Raw genomic sequence first — 26,196 nt, 5'->3', positions numbered from 1 at the left:
TCAGCGCAGTCTCCCATATACAGACTCCGGAGCACACAGATATATAGGTGTCACATATCACATTACTCAGCGCAGTCTCCTATATACAGACTCAGGAGCACACAGATATACAGGTGTCACATATCACATTACTCAGCGTAGTCTCCTATATACAGACTCAGGAGCACACAGATATACAGGTGTCACATATCACATTACTCAGCGTAGTCTCCTATATACAGACTCAGGAGCACACAGATATATAGATGTCACATATCACATTACTCAGCGTAGTCTCCTATATACAGACTCAGGAGCACACAGATATAGAGGTGTCACATATCACATTACTCAGCGCAGTCTCCCATATACAGACTCAGGAGCACACAGATATACGGGTGTCACATATCACATTACTCAGCACAGTCTCCTATATACAGACTCAGGAGCACACAGATATACAGGTGTCACATATCTCCCATATACAGACTCAGGAGCACACAGATATACAGGTGTCACATATCACATTACTCAGCGCAGTCTCCTATATACAGACTCAGGAGCACACAGATATACATGTGACACATATCACATTACTCAGCGCAGTCTCCTATATACAGACTCAGGAGCACACAGATATACAGGTGTCACATATCACATTACTCAGCACAGTCTCCCATATACAGACTCAGGAGCACACAGATATACAGGTGTCACATATCACATTACTCAGCGCAGTCTCCCATATACAGACTCAGGAGCACACAGATATACAGCTGTCACATTACTCAGCACAGTCTCCCATATACAGACTCAGGAGCACACAGATATACAGGTGTCACATATCACATTACTCAGCGGAGTCTCCTATATACAGACTCAGGAGCACACAGATATACAGGTGTCACATATCACATTACTCAGCACAGTCTCCCATATACAGACTCAGGAGCACACAGATATACAGGTGTCACATATCACATTACTCAGTGCAGTCTCCTATATACAGACTCAGGAGCACACAGATATACAGGTGTCACATATCACATTACTCAGCGCAGTCTCCCATATACAGACTCAGGAGCACACAGATATACAGGTGTCACATATCACATTACTCAGCGCAGTCTCCCATATACAGACTCAGGAGCACACAGATATACAGGTGTCACATATCACATTACTCAGCACTGTCTCCCATATACAGACTCAGGAGCACACAGATATACAGGTGTCACATATCATATTACTCAGCACAGTCTCCCATATACAGACTCAGGAGCACACAGATATACAGGTGTCACATATCACATTACTCAGTGCAGTCTCCCATATACAGACTCAGGAGCACACAGATATACAGGTGTCACATATCACTTTACTCAGCGCAGTCTCCCATATACAGACTCAGGAGCACACAGATATACAGGTGTCACATATCACATTACTCAGCGCAGTCTCCTATATACAGACTCAGGAGCACACAGATATACAGGTGTCACATATCACATTACTCAGCACAGTCTCCTATATACAGACTCAGGAGCACACAGATATACAGGTGTCACATATCACATTACTCAGCGCAGTCTCCCATATACAGACTCAGGAGCACACAGATATACATGTGACACATATCACATTACTCAGCGCAGTCTCCCATATACAGACTCAGGAGCACACAGATATACAGGTGTCACATATCGCATTACTCAGCGCAGTCTCCCATATACAGACTCAGGAGCACACAGATATACAGGTGTCACATATCACATTACTCAGCGCAGTCTCCTATATACAGGCTCAGGAGCACACAGATATACAGGTGTCACAAATCACATTACTCAGCGCAGTCTCCTATATACAGACTCAGGAGCACACAGATATACAGGTGTCACATATCACATTACTCAGCGCAGTCTCCCATATACAGACTCAGGAGCACACAGATATACAGGTGTCACATATCACATTACTCAGCGCAGTCTCCCATATACAGACTCAGGAGCACACAGATATACAGGTGTCACATATCACATTACTCAGCGCAGTCTCCATATACAGACTCAGGAGCACACAGATATACAGGTGTCACATATCACATTACTCAGCGCAGCCTCCCATATACAGACTCAGGAGCACACAGATATACAGGTGTCACATATCACATTACTCAGCGCAGTCTCCCATATACAGACTCAGGAGCACACAGATATACAGGTGTCACATATCACATTACTCAGCGCAGTCTCCTATATACAGACTCAGGAGCACACATATATACAGGTGTCACATATCAGTACTCAGCGCAGTCTCCCATATACAGACTCAGGAGCACACAGATATACAGGTGTCACATATCACATTACTCAGCGCAGTCTCCATATACAGACTCAGGAGCACACAGATATACAGGTGTCACATATCACTTTACTCAGCGCAGTCTCCTATATACAGACTCAGGAGCACACAGATATACAGGTGTCACATATCATATTACTCAGCACAGTCTCCCATATACAGACTCAGGAGCACACAGATATACAGGTGTCACATATCACATTAAGCTGCCGAGTCTTTTGGTGCGTCCTGCTCACATCGCATTGCGTTTTTGATTCATTTTTTGGCGCTGGCAGAGTCTCATAGGGCCTGGCTTCCGAGAGGGGGGCTGTTTGGCGTAACTGAATAAAGATGTGCGAGGATACATCGGTCTTATATCCTACAACTTACCCTAAAATGATCCTTTTGATATTTATTTTCTGATTTACTTATAGAAAAAGACAGATCTGAAGTGACAGAAATGTTTCCCCTCTAATTGGAGGATTATTCCCGGGACCTCTGTGATATAATTGTACTGTGCATCATTACAGGTCCTGCAGATCCTGGATTTCTATGCCAGTGTCTATGAGGAGCTCCTGGCTATTCCTGTAGTGAAAGGACGGAAGACTGAGAAGGAAAAATTTGCTGGCGGCGATTATACGACCACTGTGGAAGCGTTTATATCTGCCAGCGGCAGGGCCATACAGGTCAGCACAGACTGTGTCTTATGTAAAGGCTCATCGCCATGTTACCTGTGTAGTAGAATGATTGTTTTGTGAGAGTGGGAATTATTCACCCCAGACCTGTGCTAAAAATAATCAGAAATATCAGCATATCACTGTGGAATTGTGTAACATCGTGCACCCCGGATTCTGTGTGCGGCTGAGAATGGCACGCTCCTCTGCTGGTTCTGTGACGTGTAGAGGAAGCCATGCGGTTAGTGGGCAGAGTATAGTCTGACAGCGTCACACAGCGGGATGCCCTCCGCCTGGTGATCAGGAACGCTGCCTATACCCTGGTACATAATGCATGATTTAGTAGACCAAAAATACAGTTTTAGTTTAAGTATTGCTGCTACTATTATTATTCAAGATCAAATAAGTCACGTAATAAAGTGTTTTCACGCATCCTCTTCCCCGGGACCCCGCAGCTTGTATGTACTGCTGGGGAGCCGCTGGGATCAGACACACGGGGTGTAATAAATACTGGCTGCTGATAGGCTCGGGCCATGCCCAGGCAGTATGGCTGATCCCTCCTATAGCACTCCCCCAGCTCTCCAGCAGAGGTCCTCAGTGTGAGTACAGGCAGTATGGCTGATCCCTCCTATAGCACTCCCCCATCTCTCCAGCAGAGGTCCTCAGTGTGAGTACAGGCAGTGACATCCCTCCTATAGCACTCCCCCAGCTCTCCAGCAGAGGTCCTCAGTGTGAGTACAGGCAGCATGGCTGATCCCTCCTATAGCACTCCCCCCAGCTCTCCAGCAGAGGTCCTCAGTGCGAGTACAGGCAGTATGGCTGATCCCTCCTATAGCACTCCCCCAGCTCTCCAGCAGAGGTCCTCAGTGCGAGTACAGGCAGTATGGCTGATCCCTCCTATAGCACTCCCCCAGCTCTCCAGCAGAGGTCCTCAGTGCGCGAGTACAGGCAGTATGGCTGATCCCTCCTATAGCACTCCCCCAGCTCCCCAGCAGAGGTCCTCAGTGCGAGTACAGGCAGTGACATCCCTCCTATAGCACTCCCCCAGCTCTCCAGCAGAGGTCCTCAGTGCGAGTACAGGCAGCATGGCTGATCCCTCCTATAGCACTCCCCCAGCTCTCCAGCAGAGGTCCTCAGTGTGAGTACAGGCAGTATGGCTGATCCCTCCTATAGCACTCCCCCAGCTCCCCAGCAGAGGTCCTCAGTGCGAGTACAGGCAGTGACATCCCTCCTATAGCACTCCCCCAGCTCTCCAGCAGAGGTCCTCAGTGCGAGTACAGGCAGCATGGCTGATCCCTCCTATAGCACTCCCCCAGCTCTCCAGCAGAGGTCCTCAGTGTGAGTACAGGCAGTATGGCTGAACCCTCCTATAGCACTCCCCCAGCTCTCCAGCATAGGTCCTCAGTGCAGGTACAGGCAGCATGGCTGATCCCTCCTATAGCACTCCCCCAGCTCTCCAGCAGAGGTCCTCAGTGTGAGTACAGGCAGTATGGCTGATCCCTCCTATAGCACTCCCCCAGCTCTACAGCAGAGGTCCTCAGTGCGAGTACAGGCAGCATGGCTGATCCCTCCTATAGCACTCCCACAGCTCTCCTTAGCAGAGGTCCTCAGTGTGAGTACAGGCAGCATGGCTGATCCCTCCTATAGCACTCCCCCAGCTCTCCAGCAGAGGTCCTCAGTGTGAGTACAGGCAGTATGGCTGATCCCTCCTATAGCACTCCCCCAGCTCCCCAGCAGAGGTCCTCAGTGCGAGTACAGGCAGTGACATCCCTCCTATAGCACTCCCCCAGCTCTCCAGCAGAGGTCCTCAGTGCGAGTACAGGCAGCATGGCTGATCCCTCCTATAGCACTCCCCCAGCTCTACAGCAGAGGTCCTCAGTGCGAGTACAGGCAGCATGGCTGATCCCTCCTATAGCACTCCCCCAGCTCTCCAGCAGAGGTCCTCAGTGCGAGTACAGGCAGTGACATCCCTCCTATAGCACTCCCCCAGCTCTCCAGCAGAGGTCCTCAGTGCGAGTACAGGCAGCATGGCTGATCCCTCCTATAGCACTCCCCCAGCTCTCCAGCAGAGGTCCTCAGTGTGAGTACAGGCAGTATGGCTGATCCCTCCTATAGCACTCCCCCAGCTCCCCAGCAGAGGTCCTCAGTGCGAGTACAGGCAGTGACATCCCTCCTATAGCACTCCCCCAGCTCTCCAGCAGAGGTCCTCAGTGCGAGTACAGGCAGTATGGCTGATCCCTCCTATAGCACTCCCCCAGCTCTCCAGCAGAGGTCCTCAGTGCGAGTACAGGCAGCATGGCTGATCCCTCCTATAGCACTCCCCCAGCTCCCCAGCAGAGGTCCTCAGTGCGAGTACAGGCAGTGACATCCCTCCTATAGCACTCCCACAGCTCTCCTTAGCAGAGGTCCTCAGTGTGAGTACAGGCAGTATGGCTGAACCCTCCTATAGCACTCCCCCAGCTCTCCAGCATAGGTCCTCAGTGCAGGTACAGGCAGCATGGCTGATCCCTCCTATAGCACTCCCCCAGCTCTCCAGCAGAGGTCCTCAGTGCGAGTACAGGCAGTATGGCTGATCCCTACTATAGCACTCCCCCAGCTCTCCAGCAGAGGTCCTCAGTGCGAGTACAGGCAGCATGGCTGATCCCTCCTATAGCACTCCCCCAGCTCTCCAGCAGAGGTCCTCAGTGCGAGTACAGGCAGCAGCATTGTGCTGGGAGCGTGTAAGTGAGAGATTGTCAGAATGAATGATCTGATCGATGGTCTTCCAGCATTGGGGCCTGTATGAAGCTATACTTGTACGACGTATTGCAATAAGAAATCTGCTTCTGTCTTCTCGTTTCTCGTTTTTAGGGTGCGACATCACATCATCTTGGCCAAAATTTTTCAAAAATGTTTGAGATAGTATTTGAGGATCCTAAGAAACCAGGTGAAAAACAATATGCCTTCCAGAACTCCTGGGGGCTCACTACTCGGACGATCGGTGTAATGACCATGGTGCATGGAGATAATATGGGTCTAGTGCTTCCCCCTCGGGTTGCCTGTGTCCAGGTATGTCCTCTTTATTCTGGGAAGACCACTGTCTAATACTGTGATGTGAATAATATATATCGGTGGATGTCTCCAGCTGTCTGCAAACCCCCAGGAGCTGTCTCCTGCTGGCATGGTCCCCTTCTACTTACTATCCATCCATAGCCCATGTGTGTACTCAGCTCCTTGTATCAGCTACACATAGTGACTTATCTTATATATATGTGTGTACTCAGCTCCTTGTATCTTATATATATATATAAGTGCTCTCACATCTCTGCATATTTATGGTAATTCCTCTCTGTGCTGGTGATTATAGTGTATGACAGTGTATATATAGCTGTATGGGCAGCCCCTGCAGGGGGAAGGTCGGGGAGGGCAGCCCCTGCAGGGGGAAGGTCGGGGAGGGCAGCCCCTGCAGGGGGAAGGTCGGGGAGGGCAGCCCCTGCAGGGGGAAGGTCGGGGAGGGCAGCCCCTGCAGGGGGAAGGTCGGGGAGGGCAGCCCCTGCAGGGGGAAGGTCGGGGAGGGCAGCCCCTGCAGGGGGAAGGTCGGGGAGGGCAGCCCCTGCAGGGGGAAGGTCGGGGAGGGCAGCCCCTGCAGGGGGAAGGTCGGGGAGGGCAGCCCCTGCAGGGGGAAGGTCGGGGAGGGCAGCCCCTGCAGGGGGAAGGTCGGGGAGGGCAGCCCCTGCAGGGGGAAGGTCGGGGAGGGCAGCCCCTGCAGGGGGAAGGTCGGGGAGGGCAGCCCCTGCAGGGGGAAGGTCGGGGAGGGCAGCCCCTGCAGGGGAAAGGTCGGGGAGGGCAGCCCCTGCAGGGGAAAGGTCGGGGAGGGCAGCCCCTGCAGGGGAAAGGTCGGGGAGGGCAGCCCCTGCAGGGGAAAGGTCGGGGAGGGCAGCCCCTGCAGGGGAAAGGTCGGGGAGGGCAGCCCCTGCAGGGGAAAGGTCGGGGAGGGCAGCCCCTGCAGGGGAAAGGTCGGGGAGGGCAGCCCCTGCAGGGGAAAGGTCGGGGAGGGCAGCCCCTGCAGGGGAAAGGTCGGGGAGGGCAGCCCCTGCAGGGGAAAGGTCGGGGAGGGCAGCCCCTGCAGGGGAAAGGTCGGGGAGGGCAGCCCCTGCAGGGGAAAGGTCGGGGAGGGCAGCCCCTGCAGGGGAAAGGTCGGGGAGGGCAGCCCCTGCAGGGGAAAGGTCGGGGAGGGCAGCCCCTGCAGGGGAAAGGTCGGGGAGGGCAGCCCCTGCAGGGGAAAGGTCGGGGAGGGCAGCCCCTGCAGGGGAAAGGTCGGGGAGGGCAGCCCCTGCAGGGGAAAGGTCGGGGAGGGCAGCCCCTGCAGGGGAAAGGTCGGGGAGGGCAGCCCCTGCAGGGGAAAGGTCGGGGAGGGCAGCCCCTGCAGGGGAAAGGTCGGGGAGGGCAGCCCCTGCAGGGGAAAGGTCGGGGAGGGCAGCCCCTGCAGGGGAAAGGTCGGGGAGGGCAGCCCCTGCAGGGGAAAGGTCGGGGAGGGCAGCCCCTGCAGGGGAAAGGTCGGGGAGGGCAGCCCCTGCAGGGGAAAGGTCGGGGAGGGCAGCCCCTGCAGGGGAAAGGTCGGGGAGGGCAGCCCCTGCAGGGGAAAGGTCGGGGAGGGCAGCCCCTGCAGGGGAAAGGTCGGGGAGGGCAGCCCCTGCAGGGGAAAGGTCGGGGAGGGCAGCCCCTGCAGGGGAAAGGTCGGGGAGGGCAGCCCCTGCAGGGGAAAGGTCGGGGAGGGCAGCCCCTGCAGGGGAAAGGTCGGGGAGGGCAGCCCCTGCAGGGGAAAGGTCGGGGAGGGCAGCCCCTGCAGGGGAAAGGTCGGGGAGGGCAGCCCCTGCAGGGGAAAGGTCGGGGAGGGCAGCCCCTGCAGGGGAAAGGTCGGGGAGGGCAGCCCCTGCAGGGGAAAGGTCGGGGAGGGCAGCCCCTGCAGGGGCAAGGTCGGGGAGGGCAGCCCCTGCAGGGGCAAGGTCGGGGAGGGCAGCCCCTGCAGGGGCAAGGACTGTGACATAACATAGTCGCTAAGTAACGTCAGTACTCCACATCCACAGGAGAGCAGCTGACATAATGGGAATTCCAGGAGCAGAGCGTTTTGTACCTGGTGGAAGGGGTCATGTTGGAGGGTCTGCGCTCCCATTGTCCTGCAAATGTTTGTGAATTTGAGTCCATCTATATTGTCAGTGCATTTATTTGTATGGTACAGGCGGGCGCTATGTACAGTGCCCAGCCTCCTCAGTTCTCCACGCTCTCAGAATGCCTACAAGTAACCCGGGCATCGTATAGCTGCGTTCTGTGCTGTGTGACCTATTTAGGGTTTGTTTCATTGTCTTATACAAAACAAATTGAGCCAAATTCACAGAAATCTCGATGGAGTAAAAGCAAAGTTTAATTTTTAACCATAAAAGGGAGAGGAGAAGTGGAATGTGAAAGCTGTAGGGCGCGAACGTTCCACCAGATCTTATAAACGTTATCTTTAATGCTAGAAGAATATTTTGATAAATTTGAAGATAATTTTACACCTTTTCATTGCTCCGTATTGGTTTGCGCAGGAGGAGGAGACACTGTGGCTGTGCATTCTTGGCTTTATCTAGTTCTGTTTCCTCTCCTGCAGGTTATAGTGATTCCTTGTGGCATCACAAACACACTGTCCGAGAAAGACAAGGAAGCGCTGCTCCAGAAGTGCAACCAGTACCTAAAGCGCCTCCTGAACGTGAATGTCCGAGCACGCGCTGATCTACGGGACAACTACTCCCCGGGATGGAAGTTTAACCATTGGGAGCTGAAGGTGAGTTACCTGAGGGCGATCTCCAGCGTGCGTGCCACTCTCATATCTCCTCATTGCGTGATGTCACATCTCTCTACAAGGGATCATTAGACGACATTTTATTATTACCTTTTATTGCCTTTTCCTCATCCGGTTATAATCGGCTATAAAAATGGTAAATTATAAAGCATTGGATTTTAAACAGTAATTGCTGTACTTTGTGTGACTGATTACAAAGCTTAACTCCTGCTGGTTAGACATTGGCACTCGCTCAGATAACGTATTGCAGCCTTACACCTATATCTGCACTGTATATATTCTGCTTTAAAGAAAATATTTACCTGCTTCTCATAAAAAGTGATTCATAAAGAAGTGATGCTTATTTCTTAGTACTAATAAAATATGTCTGTGTCGAGTTTTGTTTTTACTTGACATGATTTAAGGATTTGTTCCCTTCCATATCTTATTTCTTGTTTTGTTATAGTCCATCAACATCAGTTAGACTTGCAGTTCTCCTTTCTCTGCTTTTTAGCACCGTCTCTGTATGATCAGTGAGTTGTTTTATTGTGGTTGCACTTGGATATGACACAGCTCGGCTCTGCACTCTGCATTGGGTACATTTGGATCCTGCGTTCCTAGAACAGCAGAAATAACTCATATTACAGAAGACAAAGCATCAGTATATATTTGGTAACAGTTGTATCAGACGCCTTAATTGAAGTCCTATGAAGGTGGATATCCCCGTTATACAATGGTACAGATTTGAAGCCGGCCGCATTGCAAATTTCTTTTATAGTAAGATAGTATTAGGCCTAATTGTGCTGATATTCTAGTCTGCAGTTTGGATAGAGATGAATTCTCCCATTGTAAAATGGATTTGTATTTCTGGAGATACTGGTGAAATATACAGTATTAGCAGGGTCTCGAAACCAGGATGACGTCCCATGGGCACCAACAGACTGACAAGGTCTATTTTTGCGCTAGATTACTCGGTGAGACTGGCGCACTTGTAGGGCATGGTGGAAGTTTGCAGCGGGTGACGTTTGTGTTTGGCCATTTTGGGATGAGCAATGTGAGCGCTGGGGCAGTTTCTCTTTCCTCCTATGGCGGATACTGAGGGGAGCCTGGGCTATTTTCACATTTTGGAGTTGAAACAAGCCCCTCTCCCTCTGTATAACCCACCAGCCGCAATAGCCGCCAATTTGGGGTTTTTCTTCAATGTCTGGGTGCCGGGTACACCTGGAGAATGCAGACAGTATCCATGAGGCTCTAGGACAGGGAGTGGTCCCACTAGGCTGGAGGGCATGTCGGGCTTGGGTTGTACAGATTGCTGCCGTCCTCCATTTGCTGACCATTTGGGGTTGGGTGTTCCCTATGCCACTCCTCCTTATGGACACGCTTCCTAGAAATGGGAGTCCCTCCAAGGTCATCCAGGATAAGGGGAGCATTAAGTTATTTGCTTGTTAAATTTCCTGCACAAAGGTCTGAACCAGGTGCAGAATGTGCGAGTTGTGATACTGAGGTTAGGAGTCCTCAGGTACAGGCTGAAGCCCCTACAGAGGTGGTAGAACTGGTTTGGGCTAAAGCCTGAAATATATGACTGTGTAAAGTCGGGCTCCAGTTTAGGAATTGGCTGCACTTCAACTGAGGAGGCTTGTGTATGGCAGGGAACCCTTCCTGGGGCATAAGACCAGAGGATGAACCAAAAACCAAGACTGGTTGCAGGGGCTGAATAAATCAGTCCAGGTATCTAGGTTTAGAGAAGTTGGCACATTCAGCCTCAGCCCCTAGGGCCTTGAAGAGGGTGCAGCCAGCTGCTTTGCTGTCCATGGCTGCTTCTTCATCTGATCTTTCCCTCTGTGGGCCATTTGGACTCTGGATCCTCCTCTTCTTGAATATTTAATATTTGACATAGTGCCTTTATCAAGGCCTCAACCCCTGTAAAGTATTAGGATCTTCAGCAAAAGATAATTTTTCATGGCTGGATAGGAATCTCTTTTTAAGAGGAATATAAAACCTTCACCTCAGGTGGATGAAATGCTTGGAGAAGCTTGGAGATAGATAGAGAGTTTTCTGTATTTAATTTTCTTTACCACTTGCCTGCTGATGACAGGACTGAATGGGAATCTCCACTGAAGGTGGATGCACCTTTTTTCCAGACTATATAAATTGACTGTTATATACATTCTAGGTGGGCCCTCCTTATTTGATAGAGAGACCCGTTCTGGCTTCTGCATGGGACAATAAAGCAGTGGAAAAGTGGGCAGAACAGTTAGAATGAGGTCTTCATTTTGGCAGTCAGAGAGGAGAGGGGAGTTACTTTTCCTCAGTAGAGCACATTAGAGAAGTGGTAGCCTATTTAGGAGAGGCTGCAGTAGAGGCTGGGCTGGTTCAGGTCCAGATTTCTGTTATGGAAGTTACTGATGGCTCTGTTCCTGGCAGGTTGATTAGGAGTCCTAAATGGCTGTAGAGGCCCTTCCATTTACTGGAGAAAGGTTGTTTTGTCTAGAGCTGGACAAAGTTCTAACATTGGCCAAGGCTGAGAGGAGAGAGGATTTTCTTCCTTCTTTTGCACTGAAATGGAAACGTCAGACTTGTCAGTCCTTCCATTATCTGGATCGCAGAGGTCAGGGTTTCACCAAAAGCCAGTATTTAGCTCCCTGTGGTGAAAAGAAGAACAGCAAGCAGCAACTCAGGGGCAAGACCAGCTGATAAATGGCCAGCATAATGGTCAGCAAAACCACTCAAGGGCACCTGTGTGGGAGCCTGTTTCAGATAGGTGGATTGGCTCCACTAGAGACCCTTGGGTAAGGAGAGTCATGTCATGGGGTTATATCACAGCAATGATCTTCTGGATCCAGTCCCAAAGTGAATGCAATGGAGGAGAGGAAGTTTATGACCTTGATAGACATCACAGATGCCTTTCTCCATGTACCAATATGGAAGGTACATCAGTCCTTTCTAACGTTTGCAGTGCACTCTGGTTATTTCCAGTTCTGAGCAGTCCCCTCTAACATAGCCACTGCCCCAATGTTGAATACAAAATATATCGCCGTTATGGCAGCTCATGCAAAGAGGGTGACTTTATTATCTGTAGTTATCAGGATGACTTTTTGATAAAGGCAGAATCTGCAGAGATCCTGAGGGATCAGGTGAGGCAGACAGAGGACGTCTTAATAGAGCAAGCTTGGATCATACATTACGGCAAGCCCAGTCTGATTCCATCTCAGAGGAAGCTTTTCTTAGGATTGATTTTAGACACCAAGCAAAGGAGGGTGTGAAAGGCTCTTTCAGTACAAGCTCGGGTCAGAGTCCTGTTAGCAAAGAGATTGGTGTTGATTCACATGTATATGAGAACATTGGGCAAGATGGAGGCAACATTCAAAGCTGTCCAGCTCGCATGTTTCATTCATTTGTGGATGTTCCAATTGGAATAGCTGACTTGTAACAAATCCCATACTCACCTAAGCACTCAGAATAACGTTGTCAACACCAGTCCGTCTCTCACTCCTGTGGTGTTTGTAGTATAGTCATCTTTGCAGGGGTTGTGTATTCGCCATTTGGGATTGGACATTGGTAACCACAGACGCCAGTCTCAGAGGTTGCGGGGCTGTGGTTGGCCGGTGTCGGTTCTCGAGGAAGTGGACCCTAGAAGAGTCCTTACTTCCGATAAATGTTGTAGATCTTGCTTCATATGGGCGGACGGTGCTATGCACTGCCTAAGAGCACTACCACCATTAGGGAATGTTTTCAGGACTCCCCGAGGTGCCAGTATTCCCCGTAGGAGAAAGAGAAATCACGATTTTTACTTACATTAAACCCATTTCTCTGACTCGCGTTCTGTTTTATTTTATAGTTTTTGTTTAACTTTTCTCCTATGTTAGAGAAAAACTGGCAGCTGTTACTGCTGCTGGGGTATATAGAGAAGGAGGAGCCTGTGTCAGCGCCAGGATTTATACCATAAGGTTTCGCTATCTCCCATAGAGTCAGGGAAAGGCGTTTTACGGAAGTATAAATGTGCTGACGAGTATTAAGCGCTGGGATTGGAGAATTTAGGGCATGCCTTCAGGAGCACACTAAGAATGAGTGCTGCGAGGAATGTGAGCACAAGCAGATTGTGTCTTCCTCCTCTTCTGCTCAAAACAGCCTGAACTAAGCCTGCTCGTAGATTATAGGCTCCCTGCGGAATGCCTTCTTAGTCCCTCTCTATGATTTGGTGACATGGGAATTCCGCCTATGGTAGATGCTCCCTTAGCTAGAACTTCAGCCTCTGCAGTCTGAGCATGCCCTGCTCTTTGGCTTTGTACTTGGCAGGTGGGTACAGACTGCTCTGAAATGTTACCAATACAATGAGAGTCCAGTTAAGTCCCAAACTGGATACATGATACTAAACTGGATATATGAGGCCTAATGCCCCTAAAATAGAGAGTCCTACGTTTTGCTCCTTTCTGGCCTTGTCTGTACTTCCATGGATCAGTTCTCAATCCTTATGAAGGTCCACTCTCCTCAGATATGCTGTTCTGTCCTGCTGCTTTCAGTTTTGGACCTTGCTCTTAGTCCTAGCCAGATCATGGCAGTGATGGCTGCACTTTTCAGATCCAGGGGTATGATGGCCGTACTTTTCCTGGATGATCTGCTGATCAAGGTAAACTTGCTTGGCCTTGCTGCAGAAGACTAGTGTCCTGGAGACAGGTCAGACATTGGAATGTCATGTTTGCATTTTCAGTTAATTTTTATCACTTGATAGCAGAGTATATTCTTAGCAGAAGACATAATCTTCTCACTCTAGGGACTGATGAAGTTCCTGTTTGGTTGCAGAGAGTAGCCTTATCCACCTTTCCATGAAGGTCCTGGGAAAGATTGGTGTCCACCTTCGAGGCAGTGTAATTGACACAGCTACATATGAGGATGTTCCAGAGCTAGCTAATTTAGAAATGGAACAAATGTCACCAACGCTTGACCAGCCAGCACTTCAGACAGTCTCCAAGGCTGTATCTCGCTCTGCTGGCGGCTGACAGATATCAACCTTAACAGGGGTCACCTGTTCCGCTTTGGGTTTAGATAATAATGACAAAGGATCCTTCCTTCAAACCACTGCATTAGGTGGCGTTAAAGTTCCTTACCTGGAAGACTACCTTTCTGTTGAAAGCTAGAGTTTTTAGAGCTGGGGCTCTTTCAGATCTCCTTTTCTTTTGCGAAGAAAGATAGAACACCTTTCAGCCCAAGGTGGTCTCCAGGCCCCACCTTGATAAGTAGATTGTAATGCTAGCCTAAAGCTGGGTACAAACGTAAAGACTTTCTGTCCAACCATCCAGCTAGGTGATTGGTTGGCATGAAAACCTGATAAAGCATGAAAGCAAATGACAATCGGCAATTTGCTCCCAAACACAGGAAAAAGGCCAAAAACTTTTGTTTGAACAAATTGTTTAGATCAAACATTTAACAAACTTGTCTGACGTCCTTTCATCTGTTTTCTGGTATTTAGGAGCAAATTGCTGATCATCAGTTACTGCCATACGTTACCAGATTTTCATTCCAACCAATCAACTAGTTGGATGGTTGGACAGACAATCTTTACGTGTGTACCCAGCTTTAGACTAGAAGAAGGCTATCTGCATCCTCATTGTCTGAATGCTGCCAGAGCTTTGGGACCTATGTTCGTTGCACCGAGGGAGTACGCAGGGCAGATTACTTTTTGGTTCTCTGATGCCATTGAGTAGCTGATCCGCATCGAAACAGTGACAGGCTTGTTCCTGAAATATGAGGACTTGGTGTATCCTGGATGGTACAGGACAGGGCCGCAGCTGGATAACGGTCGGGTGGCCTTCTGGTCTTCAGTACTGGATGGTATTGCATATCACATCATCTAATGTTCCCCTCATAGGTACAGCTATGGGACAATCCCTAATAGCGCCTAATAAGTAATTTGTCTCAATGTCTCAATCATGGCGGCAAAGTTTCCAAAACGGACGTATTTAATTTTTCTCTTATGAACAGCATAAGCCCAGTAGGTATGAGGGCACTGTTACTGCTGTAATAACACTTTGTAGGGAATAGGAGTGAGGCAATTATTACTATTTATAGGCTAGGATACACCAAGCGAGTACATGACCAAAGTGTTCTGTGTAAGACCACATCCATGTTCTTCTCATTGTTCTGTGTAAGACCACATCCATGTTCTTCTCATTGTTCTGTGTAAGCCCACATCCATCTTCTTCTCGTTGTTCTGTGTAAGACCACATCCATCTTCTTCTCATTGTTCTGTGTAAGACCACATCAATCTTCTCATTGTTCTGTGTAACACCACATCCATGTTCTTCTCATTGCACTGTGTAAGACCACATCCATGTTATTCTCATTGCACTGTGTAAGACCACATCCTTGTTCTTCTCATTGTTCTGTGGAAGACCACATCCATGTTCTTCTCATTGTTCTGTGGAAGACCACATCCATGTTCTTCTCATTGTTCTGTGGAAGACCACATCCATGTTCTTCTCATTGTTCTGTGGAAGAGCACATCCATGTTCTTCTCATTGTTCTGTGTAAGACCACATCCATGTTCTTCTCATTGTTCTGTGGAAGACCACATCCATCTTCTTCTCATTGTTCTGTGGAAGACCACATCCATCTTCTTCTCATTGTTCTGTGGAAGACCACATCCATTTTCTTCTCATTGTTCTGTGGAAGACCACATCCATCTTCTTCTCATTGTTCTGTGGAAGACCACATCCATCTTTTACTCATTGTTCTGTGGAAGACCACATCCATCTTCTTCTCATTGTTCTGTGGAAGACCACATCCATCTTCTTCTCATTGTTCTGTGAAAGACCACATCCATGTTCTTCTCATTGTTCTGTGAAAGACCACATCCATGTTCTTCTCATTGTTCTGTGTAAAACCACATCCATGTTCTTCTCATTGTTCTGTGGAAGACCACATCCATCTTCTTCTCATTGTTCTGTGTAAGACCACATCCATCATCTTCTCATTGTTCTGTGTAAGACCACATCCATCTTCTTCTCATTGTTCTGTGTAAGACCACATCAATCTTCTCATTGTTCTGTGTAACACCACATCCATGTTCTTCTCATTGTTCTGTGTAAGACCACATCCATGTTCTTCTCATTGTTCTATGTAAGACCACATCCATGTTCTTCTCATTGTTCTGTGTAAGACCACATCCATGTTCTTCTCATTGTTCTGTGTAAGACCACATCCATGTTCTTCTCATTGTTCTGTGTAAGACCACATCCATGTTCTTCTCATTGTTCTGTGTGAGATATTACAGATGAGGGACTGAGTTGTAAACGTAACTACTAGATGTGTTCCTACCTTAAACTCCATTACTAGAAGCCTTTGGATTTATTCTGAAACAACGTTTCAGGTGCCACAAACTTTTTCCATTGCAAAGAAGTAAAACAATCCAGCTATGGAGATTTTTATTTCTAATATTCAAACTGCTATGAAAACACATTTTATATGATAAATGGACACCGTAAAATGCTATTACAGCCATGGAATCCAGAGCATTACTGGTGACCCTGGAACAAAGACAAGGCTATGGCATGACGGCTTTACCATGCATTACATTCTAATACACACGCTCACATGATAATTATCATAGGAGAAACACACTGCCTGGATGATACAAATAATTTGCTGAGTAACCTTCTATAATGCCAGAGACATACAGCGGTACAGAAGTGTCCACATACCACCAATCATCAGATCGTGGCAATTAGCCCCGTTTAGCACGCCGTGCACTTTGCTATTTAGATGCAAAACTGAGGATAAAGTGTCAGAATGTAAGCGCTTTGCCCTATATGGTGTCTGAGGATAAAGTGTCAGAATGTAAGCGCTTTGCCCTATATGGTGTCTGAGGATAAAGTGTCAGAATGTAAGCGCTTTGCCCTATATGGTGAGGATAAAGTGTCAGAATGTAAGCGCTTTGGCCTATATGGTGTCTGAGGATAAAGTGTCAGAATGTAAGCACTTTGCCCTATATGGTGTCTGAGGATAAAGTGTCAGAATGTAAGCGCTTTGCCCTATATGGTGTCTGAGGATAAAGTGTCAGAATGTAAGCGCTTTGCCCTATATGGTGTCTGAGGATAAAGCATCAGAATGTAAGCGCTTTGCCCTATATGGTGTCTGAGGGTAAAGTGTCAGAAAGTAAGCGCTTTGCCCTATATGGTGTCTGAGGATAAAGTGTCAGAATATAAGCGCTTTGCCCTATATGGTGTCTGAGGATAAAGTGTCAGAATGTAAGCGCTTTGCCCTATATGGTGTCTGAGGATAAAGTGTCAGAATGTAATCGCTTTGCCCTATATGGTGAGGATAAAGTGTCAGAATGTAAGCGCTTTGCCCTATATGGTGTCTGAGGATAAAGTGTCAGAATGTAAGCGCTTTGCCCTATATGGTGTCTGAGGATAAAGTGTCAGAATGTAAGCGCTTTGCCCTATGTGGTGTCTGAGGATAAAGTGTCAGACACCATATAGGGCAAAGCGCTTATATTCTGACACTTTATCCTCAGACACTATAGGGCAAAGCGCTTACATTCTGACACTTTATCCTCAGACACCATATAGGGCAAAGCGCTTACATTCTGACACTTTATCCTCACCATATAGGGCAAAGCGCTTACATTCTGACACTTTATCCTCAGACACCATATAGGGCAAAGCGCTTACATTCTGACACTTTATCCTCAGACACCAAATAGGGCAAAGCGCTTATATTCTGACACTTTATCCTCAGACACTATAGGGCAAAGCGCTTACATTCTGACACTTTATCCTCAGACACCATATAGGGCAAAGCGCTTACATTCTGAGGATAAAGTGTCAGAATGTAAGCGCTTTGCCCTATATGGTGAGGATAAAGTGTCAGAATGTAAGCGCTTTGCCCTATATGGTGTCTGAGGATAAAGTGTCAGAATGTAAGCGCTTTGCCCTATATGGTGTCTGAGGATAAAGTGTCAGAATGTAAGCGCTTTGCCCTATATGGTGAGGATAAAGTGTCAGAATGTAAGCGCTTTGCCCTATAGTGTCTGAGGATAAAGTGTCAGAATATAAGCGCTTTGCCCTATATGGTGTCTGAGGATAAAGTGTCAGAATGTAAGCGCTTTGCCCTATATGGTGTCTGAGGATAAAGTGTCAGAATGTGAGCGCTTTGCCCTATATGGTGTCTGAGGATAAAGCATCAGAATGTAAGCGCTTTGCCCTATATGGTGTCTGAGGATAAAGTGTCAGAATGTAAGCGCTTTGCCCTATATGGTGTCTGAGGATAAAGTGTCAGAATGTAAGCGCTTTGCCCTATATGGTGAGGATAAAGTGTCAGAATGTAAGCGCTTTGCCCTATAGTGTCTGAGGATAAAGTGTCAGAATATAAGCGCTTTGCCCTATATGGTGTCTGAGGATAAAGTGTCAGAATGTAAGCGCTTTGCCCTATATGGTGTCTGAGGATAAAGTGTCAGAATGTGAGCGCTTTGCCCTATAGTGTCTGAGGATAAAGTGTCAGAATATAAGCGCTTTGCCCTATATGGTGTCTGAGGATAAAGCGTCAGAATGTAAGCGCTTTGCCCTATATGGTGTCTGAGGATAAAGTGTCAGAATGTAAGCGCTTTGCCCTATATGGTGTCTGAGGATAAAGTGTCAGAATGTAAGCGCTTTGCCCTATATGGTGTCTGAGGATAAAGTGTCAGAATGTAAGCGCTTTGCCCTATATGGTGTCTGAGGATAAAGTGTCAGAATGTAAGCGCTTTGCCCTATATGGTGTCTGAGGATAAAGTGTCAGAATGTAAGCGCTTTGCCCTATATGGTGAGGATAAAGTGTCAGAATGTAAGCGCTTTGGCCTATATGGTGTCTGAGGATAAAGTGTCAGAATGTAAGCGCTTTGCCCTATATGGTGTCTGAGGATAAAGTGTCAGAATGTAAGCGCTTTGCCCTATATGGTGTCTGAGGATAAAGTGTCAGAATGTAAGCGCTTTGCCCTATATGGTGTCTGAGGATAAAGTGTCAGAATGTAAGCGCTTTGCCCTATATGGTGTCTGAGGATAAAGTGTCAGAATGTAAGCGCTTTGCCCTATATGGTGAGGATAAAGTGTCAGAATGTAAGCGCTTTGCCCTATAGTGTCTGAGGATAAAGTGTCAGAATATAAGCGCTTTGCCCTATATGGTGTCTGAGGATAAAGTGTCAGAATGTAAGCGCTTTGCCCTATATGGTGTCTGAGGATAAAGTGTCAGAATGTGAGCGCTTTGCCCTATAGTGTCTGAGGATAAAGTGTCAGAATATAAGCGCTTTGCCCTATATGGTGTCTGAGGATAAAGCGTCAGAATGTAAGCGCTTTGCCCTATATGGTGTCTGAGGATAAAGTGTCAGAATGTAAGCGCTTTGCCCTATATGGTGTCTGAGGATAAAGTGTCAGAATGTAAGCGCTTTGCCCTATATGGTGAGGATAGTGTCAGAATGTAAGCGCTTTGCCCTATAGTGTCTGAGGATAAAGTGTCAGAATATAAGCGCTTTGCCCTATATGGTGTCTGAGGATAAAGTGTCAGAATGTGAGCGCTTTGCCCTATATGGTGTCTGAGGATAAAGTGTCAGAATGTAAGCGCTTTGCCCTATATGGTGAGGATAAAGTGTCAGAATGTAAGCGCTTTGCCCTATAGTGTCTGAGGATAAAGTGTCAGAATATAAGCGCTTTGCCCTATATGGTGTCTGAGGATAAAGTGTCAGAATGTAAGCGCTTTGCCCTATATGGTGTCTGAGGATAAAGTGTCAGAATGTAAGCGCTTTGCCCTATATGGTGTCTGAGGATAAAGTGTCAGAATGTAAGCGCTTTGCCCTATATGGTGTCTGAGGATAAAGTGTCAGAATGTAAGCGCTTTGCCCTATGTGGTGTCTGAGGATAAAGTGTCAGACACCATATAGGGCAAAGCGCTTATATTCTGACACTTTATCCTCAGACACTATAGGGCAAAGCGCTTACATTCTGACACTTTATCCTCAGACACCATATAGGGCAAAGCGCTTACATTCTGACACTTTATCCTCACCATATAGGGCAAAGCGCTTACATTCTGACACTTTATCCTCAGACACCATATAGGGCAAAGCGCTTACATTCTGACACTTTATCCTCAGACACCATATAGGGCAAAGCGCTTACATTCTGACACTTTATCCTCAGACACCATATAGGGCAAAGTGCTTACATTCTGACACTTTATCCTCAGACACCAAATAGGGCAAAGCGCTTATATTCTGACACTTTATCCTCAGACACTATAGGGCAAAGCGCTTACATTCTGACACTTTATCCTCAGACACCATATAGGGCAAAGCGCTTACATTCTGAGGATAAAGTGTCAGAATGTAAGCGCTTTGCCCTATATGGTGAGGATAAAGTGTCAGAATGTAAGCGCTTTGCCCTATATGGTGTCTGAGGATAAAGTGTCAGAATGTAAGCGCTTTGCCCTATATGGTGTCTGAGGATAAAGTGTCAGAATGTAAGCGCTTTGCCCTATATGGTGAGGATAAAGTGTCAGAATGTAAGCGCTTTGCCCTATAGTGTCTGAGGATAAAGTGTCAGAATATAAGCGCTTTGCCCTATATGGTGTCTGAGGATAAAGTGTCAGAATGTAAGCGCTTTGCCCTATATGGTGTCTGAGGATAAAGTGTCAGAATGTGAGCGCTTTGCCCTATAGTGTCTGAGGATAAAGTGTCAGAATATAAGCGCTTTGCCCTATATGGTGTCTGAGGATAAAGCGTCAGAATGTAAGCGCTTTGCCCTATATGGTGTCTGAGGATAAAGTGTCAGAATGTAAGCGCTTTGCCCTATATGGTGTCTGAGGATAAAGTGTCAGAATGTAAGCGCTTTGCCCTATATGGTGTCTGAGGATAAAGTGTCAGAATGTAAGCGCTTTGCCCTATATGGTGTCTGAGGATAAAGTGTCAGAATGTAAGCGCTTTGCCCTATATGGTGTCTGAGGATAAAGTGTCAGAATGTAAGCGCTTTGCCCTATATGGTGAGGATAAAGTGTCAGAATGTAAGCGCTTTGGCCTATATGGTGTCTGAGGATAAAGTGTCAGAATGTAAGCGCTTTGCCCTATATGGTGTCTGAGGATAAAGTGTCAGAATGTAAGCGCTTTGCCCTATATGGTGTCTGAGGATAAAGTGTCAGAATGTAAGCGCTTTGCCCTATATGGTGTCTGAGGATAAAGCATCAGAATGTAAGCGCTTTGCCCTATATGGTGTCTGAGGGTAAAGTGTCAGAAAGTAAGCGCTTTGCCCTATATGGTGTCTGAGGATAAAGTGTCAGAATATAAGCGCTTTGCCCTATATGGTGTCTGAGGATAAAGTGTCAGAATGTAAGCGCTTTGCCCTATATGGTGTCTGAGGATAAAGTGTCAGAATGTAATCGCTTTGCCCTATATGGTGAGGATAAAGTGTCAGAATGTAAGCGCTTTGCCCTATATGGTGTCTGAGGATAAAGTGTCAGAATGTAAGCGCTTTGCCCTATATGGTGAGGATAAAGTGTCAGAATGTAAGCGCTTTGCCCTATATGGTGTCTGAGGATAAAGTGTCAGAATGTAAGCGCTTTGCCCTATATGGTGTCTGAGGATAAAGTGTCAGAATGTAAGCGCTTTGCCCTATGTGGTGTCTGAGGATAAAGTGTCAGACACCATATAGGGCAAAGCGCTTACATTCTGACACTTTATCCTCAGACACCATATAGGGCAAAGCGCTTACATTCTGACACTTTATCCTCAGACACCATATAGGGCAAAGTGCTTACATTCTGACACTTTATCCTCAGACACCAAATAGGGCAAAGCGCTTATATTCTGACACTTTATCCTCAGACACTATAGGGCAAAGCGCTTACATTCTGACACTTTATCCTCAGACACCATATAGGGCAAAGCGCTTACATTCTGAGGATAAAGTGTCAGAATGTAAGCGCTTTGCCCTATATGGTGAGGATAAAGTGTCAGAATGTAAGCGCTTTGCCCTATATGGTGTCTGAGGATAAAGTGTCAGAATGTAAGCGCTTTGCCCTATATGGTGTCTGAGGATAAAGTGTCAGAATGTAAGCGCTTTGCCCTATATGGTGAGGATAAAGTGTCAGAATGTAAGCGCTTTGCCCTATAGTGTCTGAGGATAAAGTGTCAGAATATAAGCGCTTTGCCCTATATGGTGTCTGAGGATAAAGTGTCAGAATGTAAGCGCTTTGCCCTATATGGTGTCTGAGGATAAAGTGTCAGAATGTGAGCGCTTTGCCCTATAGTGTCTGAGGATAAAGTGTCAGAATATAAGCGCTTTGCCCTATATGGTGTCTGAGGATAAAGCGTCAGAATGTAAGCGCTTTGCCCTATATGGTGTCTGAGGATAAAGTGTCAGAATGTAAGCGCTTTGCCCTATATGGTGTCTGAGGATAAAGTGTCAGAATGTAAGCGCTTTGCCCTATATGGTGAGGATAGTGTCAGAATGTAAGCGCTTTGCCCTATAGTGTCTGAGGATAAAGTGTCAGAATATAAGCGCTTTGCCCTATATGGTGTCTGAGGATAAAGTGTCAGAATGTGAGCGCTTTGCCCTATATGGTGTCTGAGGATAAAGTGTCAGAATGTAAGCGCTTTGCCCTATATGGTGAGGATAGTGTCAGAATGTAAGCGCTTTGCCCTATATGGTGAGGATAGTGTCAGAATGTAAGCGCTTTGCCCTATAGTGTCTGAGGATAAAGTGTCAGAATGTAAGCGCTTTGCCCTATATGGAGAGGACGCCGCTGTGTGTTAGTCAGGATTACTGCAGGACTGTGCTACAATAAATACTCTGTCACCTGAATACGGGAAATATTATTATGGAATATATAGAGCAGTGTCATCCTCATACTATATCTTGGCAGAATCTAAAGCGGAATTATTATTTACAATGCAAATGTGGTAATGTAAAGTGGTTTATTAGTAACGTTGTCTATGTCATATACTGTGGCACGCTGATATGTTTGACTGTAAACGTATTCGTTGCTTTATAGGGTGTCCCAATTACCCTGTTTTACATTTTAGGGTGTCCCAATTACCCTCTTTTACATTTTAGGGTGTCCCAATTACCGTCTTTTACATTTTAGGGTGTCCCAATTACCCTCTTTTACATTTTAGGGTGTCCCAATTACCTTCTTTTACATTTTAGGGTGTCCCAATTACCTTCTTTTACATTTTAGGGTGTCCCAATTACCCTCTTTTTCATTTTAGGGTGTCCCAATTACCCTCTTTTACATTATAGGGTGTCCCAATTACCGTCTTTTACATTTTAGGGTGTCCCAATTACCTTCTTTTACATTTTAGGGTGTCCCAATTACCCTGTTTTACATTTTAGGGTGTCCCAATTACCCTCTTTTACATTTTAGGGTGTCCCAATTACCCTCTTTTACATTTTAGGGTGTCCCAATTACCTTCTTTTACATTTTAGGGTGTCCCAATTACCTTCTTTTACATTTTAGGGTGTCCCAATTACCCTCTTTTTCATTTTAGGGTGTCCCAATTACCCTCTTTTACATTATAGGGTGTCCCAATTACCGTCTTTTACATTTTAGGGTGTCCCAATTACCTTCTTTTACATTTTAGGGTGTCCCAATTACCCTGTTTTACATTTTAGGGTGTCCCAATTACCCTCTTTTACATTTTAGGGTGTCCCAATTACCCTGTTTTACATTTTAGGGTGTCCCAATTACCTTCTTTTACATTTTAGGGTGTCCCAATTACCTTCTTTTACATTATAGGGTGTCCCAATTACCCTCTTTTACATTTTAGGGTGTCCCAATTACCCTGTTTTACATTTTAGGGTGTCCCAATTACCTTCTTTTACATTATAGGGTGTCCCAATTACCCTCTTTTACATTTTAGGGTGTCCCAATTACCCTCTTTTACATTTTAGGGTGTCCCAATCAGACTTGAAGTGGGACCACGAGACATGAAAAATCGCCAATTTGTAGCCGTGAGACGTGACACCGGGGAGAAGGTAACAATCACGGAGGAACAGGCTGAAAGTAAATTACAGGCTATCCTAGAGGAGATTCACACCTATCTCTACAACAGGTAACGCATTCGCCAACCTCTGACCTGTCCGCGCCAAAGACGGGCTCACGGGTCTCATTCTATGTACCTGTGTGTGATCTATATTAATGCGCTTATTTGTCAGTAGGTTTAGACACAAGTTACAGCTGTTCTTACTACCCTCATATTACGCTGCATTTACTCATTGTGGTTATCTACTAATCTATGTAACTGGGGACCTGAAAGTCCACCGCGTACAGTCATTGCCGGCTCTGTGTGTCCTAGACGTGTACAGTGAAGGTAGCATGTTACATGTGTGTAAATGCCAGCCCCTAGCACGTGGACATTAAAGGTTTTACGGTAGGTTGTCCGTGACTTTCTCCATTGTAATGTCCCCATTGTGTCACAGGGCACTGGCTGATCTGACCGGTCATATGGTGGCTGCCAGCACGATGGAGGAGTTTCAGAAGCAGCTGGATACAGGAAAAGTAAGTGTTTAGCTGGGATATTTCATCTGTTTGGCTGCTGTTATTGGGTATGTTACCCTGTACATATACAGTGTGTATATACAGTATATATATATATATGTGTGTGTGTATATACTGTATACAGTATGTGTGTGTGTGTGTGTGTGTGTGTATATATAAAATGTATGTATATATATGTGTGTGTGTGTATGTATGTGTATATATATATATATATATATATATACATACATACATACAGTCAGGTGCATAAATATTGGGACATTGACAGAATTGTCATATTTTGGCCTCTAGTCACCACCACAATGGTTTTGAAATGAAACAAACAAGATGTGCTTTACCTGCAGACTTTCAGATTTAATTTGAGGGTAATTACATCCAAATCAGGTGACCGGTGTAGGAATTACAATGGTTTCTATATGTGCCTCCCACTATTTAAGGGGCCAAAAGTAATGGGACAAACTAAACAATCCTAAATCTAACTTTCACTTTTTAATACTTTGTTGCAAATCCTTTGCAGGCAATTACAGCCTGAAGTCTGGAACGCATAGACATCACCAGACGCTGGGTTTCATCCCTGGTGATGCTCTGCCAGGCCTCTACTGCAAATGTCTTCAGTTCCTGCTTGTTCTTGGGGCATTTTCCCTTCGGTTTTGTCTTCATCAAGTGAAATGCATGCTCAATCGGATTCAGGTCAGGGGATTGACTTGGCCATTGCATAACATTCCACTTTTTAGCCTTAAAAAACTCTTTGGTTGCTTTTGCAGTATGCTTCGGGTCATTGTCCATCTGCACTGTGAAGCGCCGTCCAATGAGTTCTGAAGCATTTGACTGAATATGAGCATATAATATTGCCCGAAACACTTCAGAATTAATTCTGCTGCTTTTGTCAGCAGTCACATCATCAATAAATACAAGGGAACCAGTTCCATTGGCAGCCATACATGCCCACGCCATGACACTACCACCACCATGCTTCACTGATGAGGTGGTATGTTTTGGATCATGAGCAGTTCCTTTCCTTCTCCATACTCTTCTCTTCCCATCACTCTGGTACAAGTTGATCTTTGTCTCATCTGTCCATAGGATGTTGTTCCAGAACTGTAATGGCTTTTTTAGATGTTGTTTGGCAAACTCTAATCTGGTCTTCCTGTTTTTGTGGCTCACCAATGATTTACATCTTGTGGTGAACCCTCTATATTCACTCTTGTGAAGTCTTCTCTTGATTGTTGACTTTGACACATATACACCTACCTCCTGGAGAGTGATCTTGATTTGGCCAACTGTTGTGAAGGGGTTTTTCTTCAAGAGGGAAATAATTCTTCTGTCATCCACCACAGTTGTTTTCCGTGGTCTTCTGGGTATTTTGGTGTTGCTGAGCTCTCCGGTGCGGTCTTTCTTTTTAAGAATGTTCCAAACAGTTGATTTGGCCACACCTAATGTTTTTGCTATCTCTCTGATGGGTTTGTTATGATTTCTCAGCCTAATGATGGCTTCACTGAAAGTGACAGCTCTTTGGATCTCATATTGAGAGTCGACAGCAACTGATTCCAAATGCAAATGTCACATCTAGAATCAACTCCAGACCTTTTACCTGCTTAATTGATAATGAAATAACGAGGGAATAGCCCACACCTGTCCATGAAATAGCTTTTGCGTTGATAGTCCCATTACTTTTGGCCCCTTAAAAAGTGGGAGGCACATATAGAAAGCGTTGTAATTCCTACACCGATTTGGATGTAATAACCCTCAAATTAAATCTGAAAGTCTGCAGGTAAATCACATCTTGTTTGTTTCATTTCAAAACCATTGTGGTGGTGAATAGAGGTCAAAATATGAGAATTCTGTCAATGTCCCAATATTTATGCACCTGACTGTATATAGAAAACA

General features: G+C 46.4%; 1 protein-coding gene across 1 annotated transcript in view; it reads left to right on the top strand.

Annotated features, from left to right (window-relative positions):
• LOC148513925 (bifunctional glutamate/proline--tRNA ligase-like) overlaps nt 1–26,196 on the top strand; it is a 168,527-nt gene that overhangs the window by 125,839 nt on the left and 16,492 nt on the right. The window contains exons 8-12 of the mRNA XM_088481229.1: nt 2,850–3,005; nt 5,844–6,041; nt 8,620–8,793; nt 23,703–23,863; nt 24,231–24,309. Of these exons, the coding sequence (XP_088337355.1) occupies nt 2,850–3,005; nt 5,844–6,041; nt 8,620–8,793; nt 23,703–23,863; nt 24,231–24,309 (768 nt within the window). The remainder of the gene's footprint in view (nt 1–2,849; nt 3,006–5,843; nt 6,042–8,619; nt 8,794–23,702; nt 23,864–24,230; nt 24,310–26,196) is intronic.

The sequence above is a fragment of the Taudactylus pleione genome, unplaced genomic scaffold (genome assembly GCF_031769625.1).
Source record: "Taudactylus pleione unplaced genomic scaffold, aTauple2 ptg000267l, whole genome shotgun sequence".
In the NCBI taxonomy this organism is placed as follows: Eukaryota; Metazoa; Chordata; class Amphibia; order Anura; family Myobatrachidae; genus Taudactylus; species Taudactylus pleione.
This window is presented reverse-complemented; position numbering and strand designations above follow the sequence as displayed.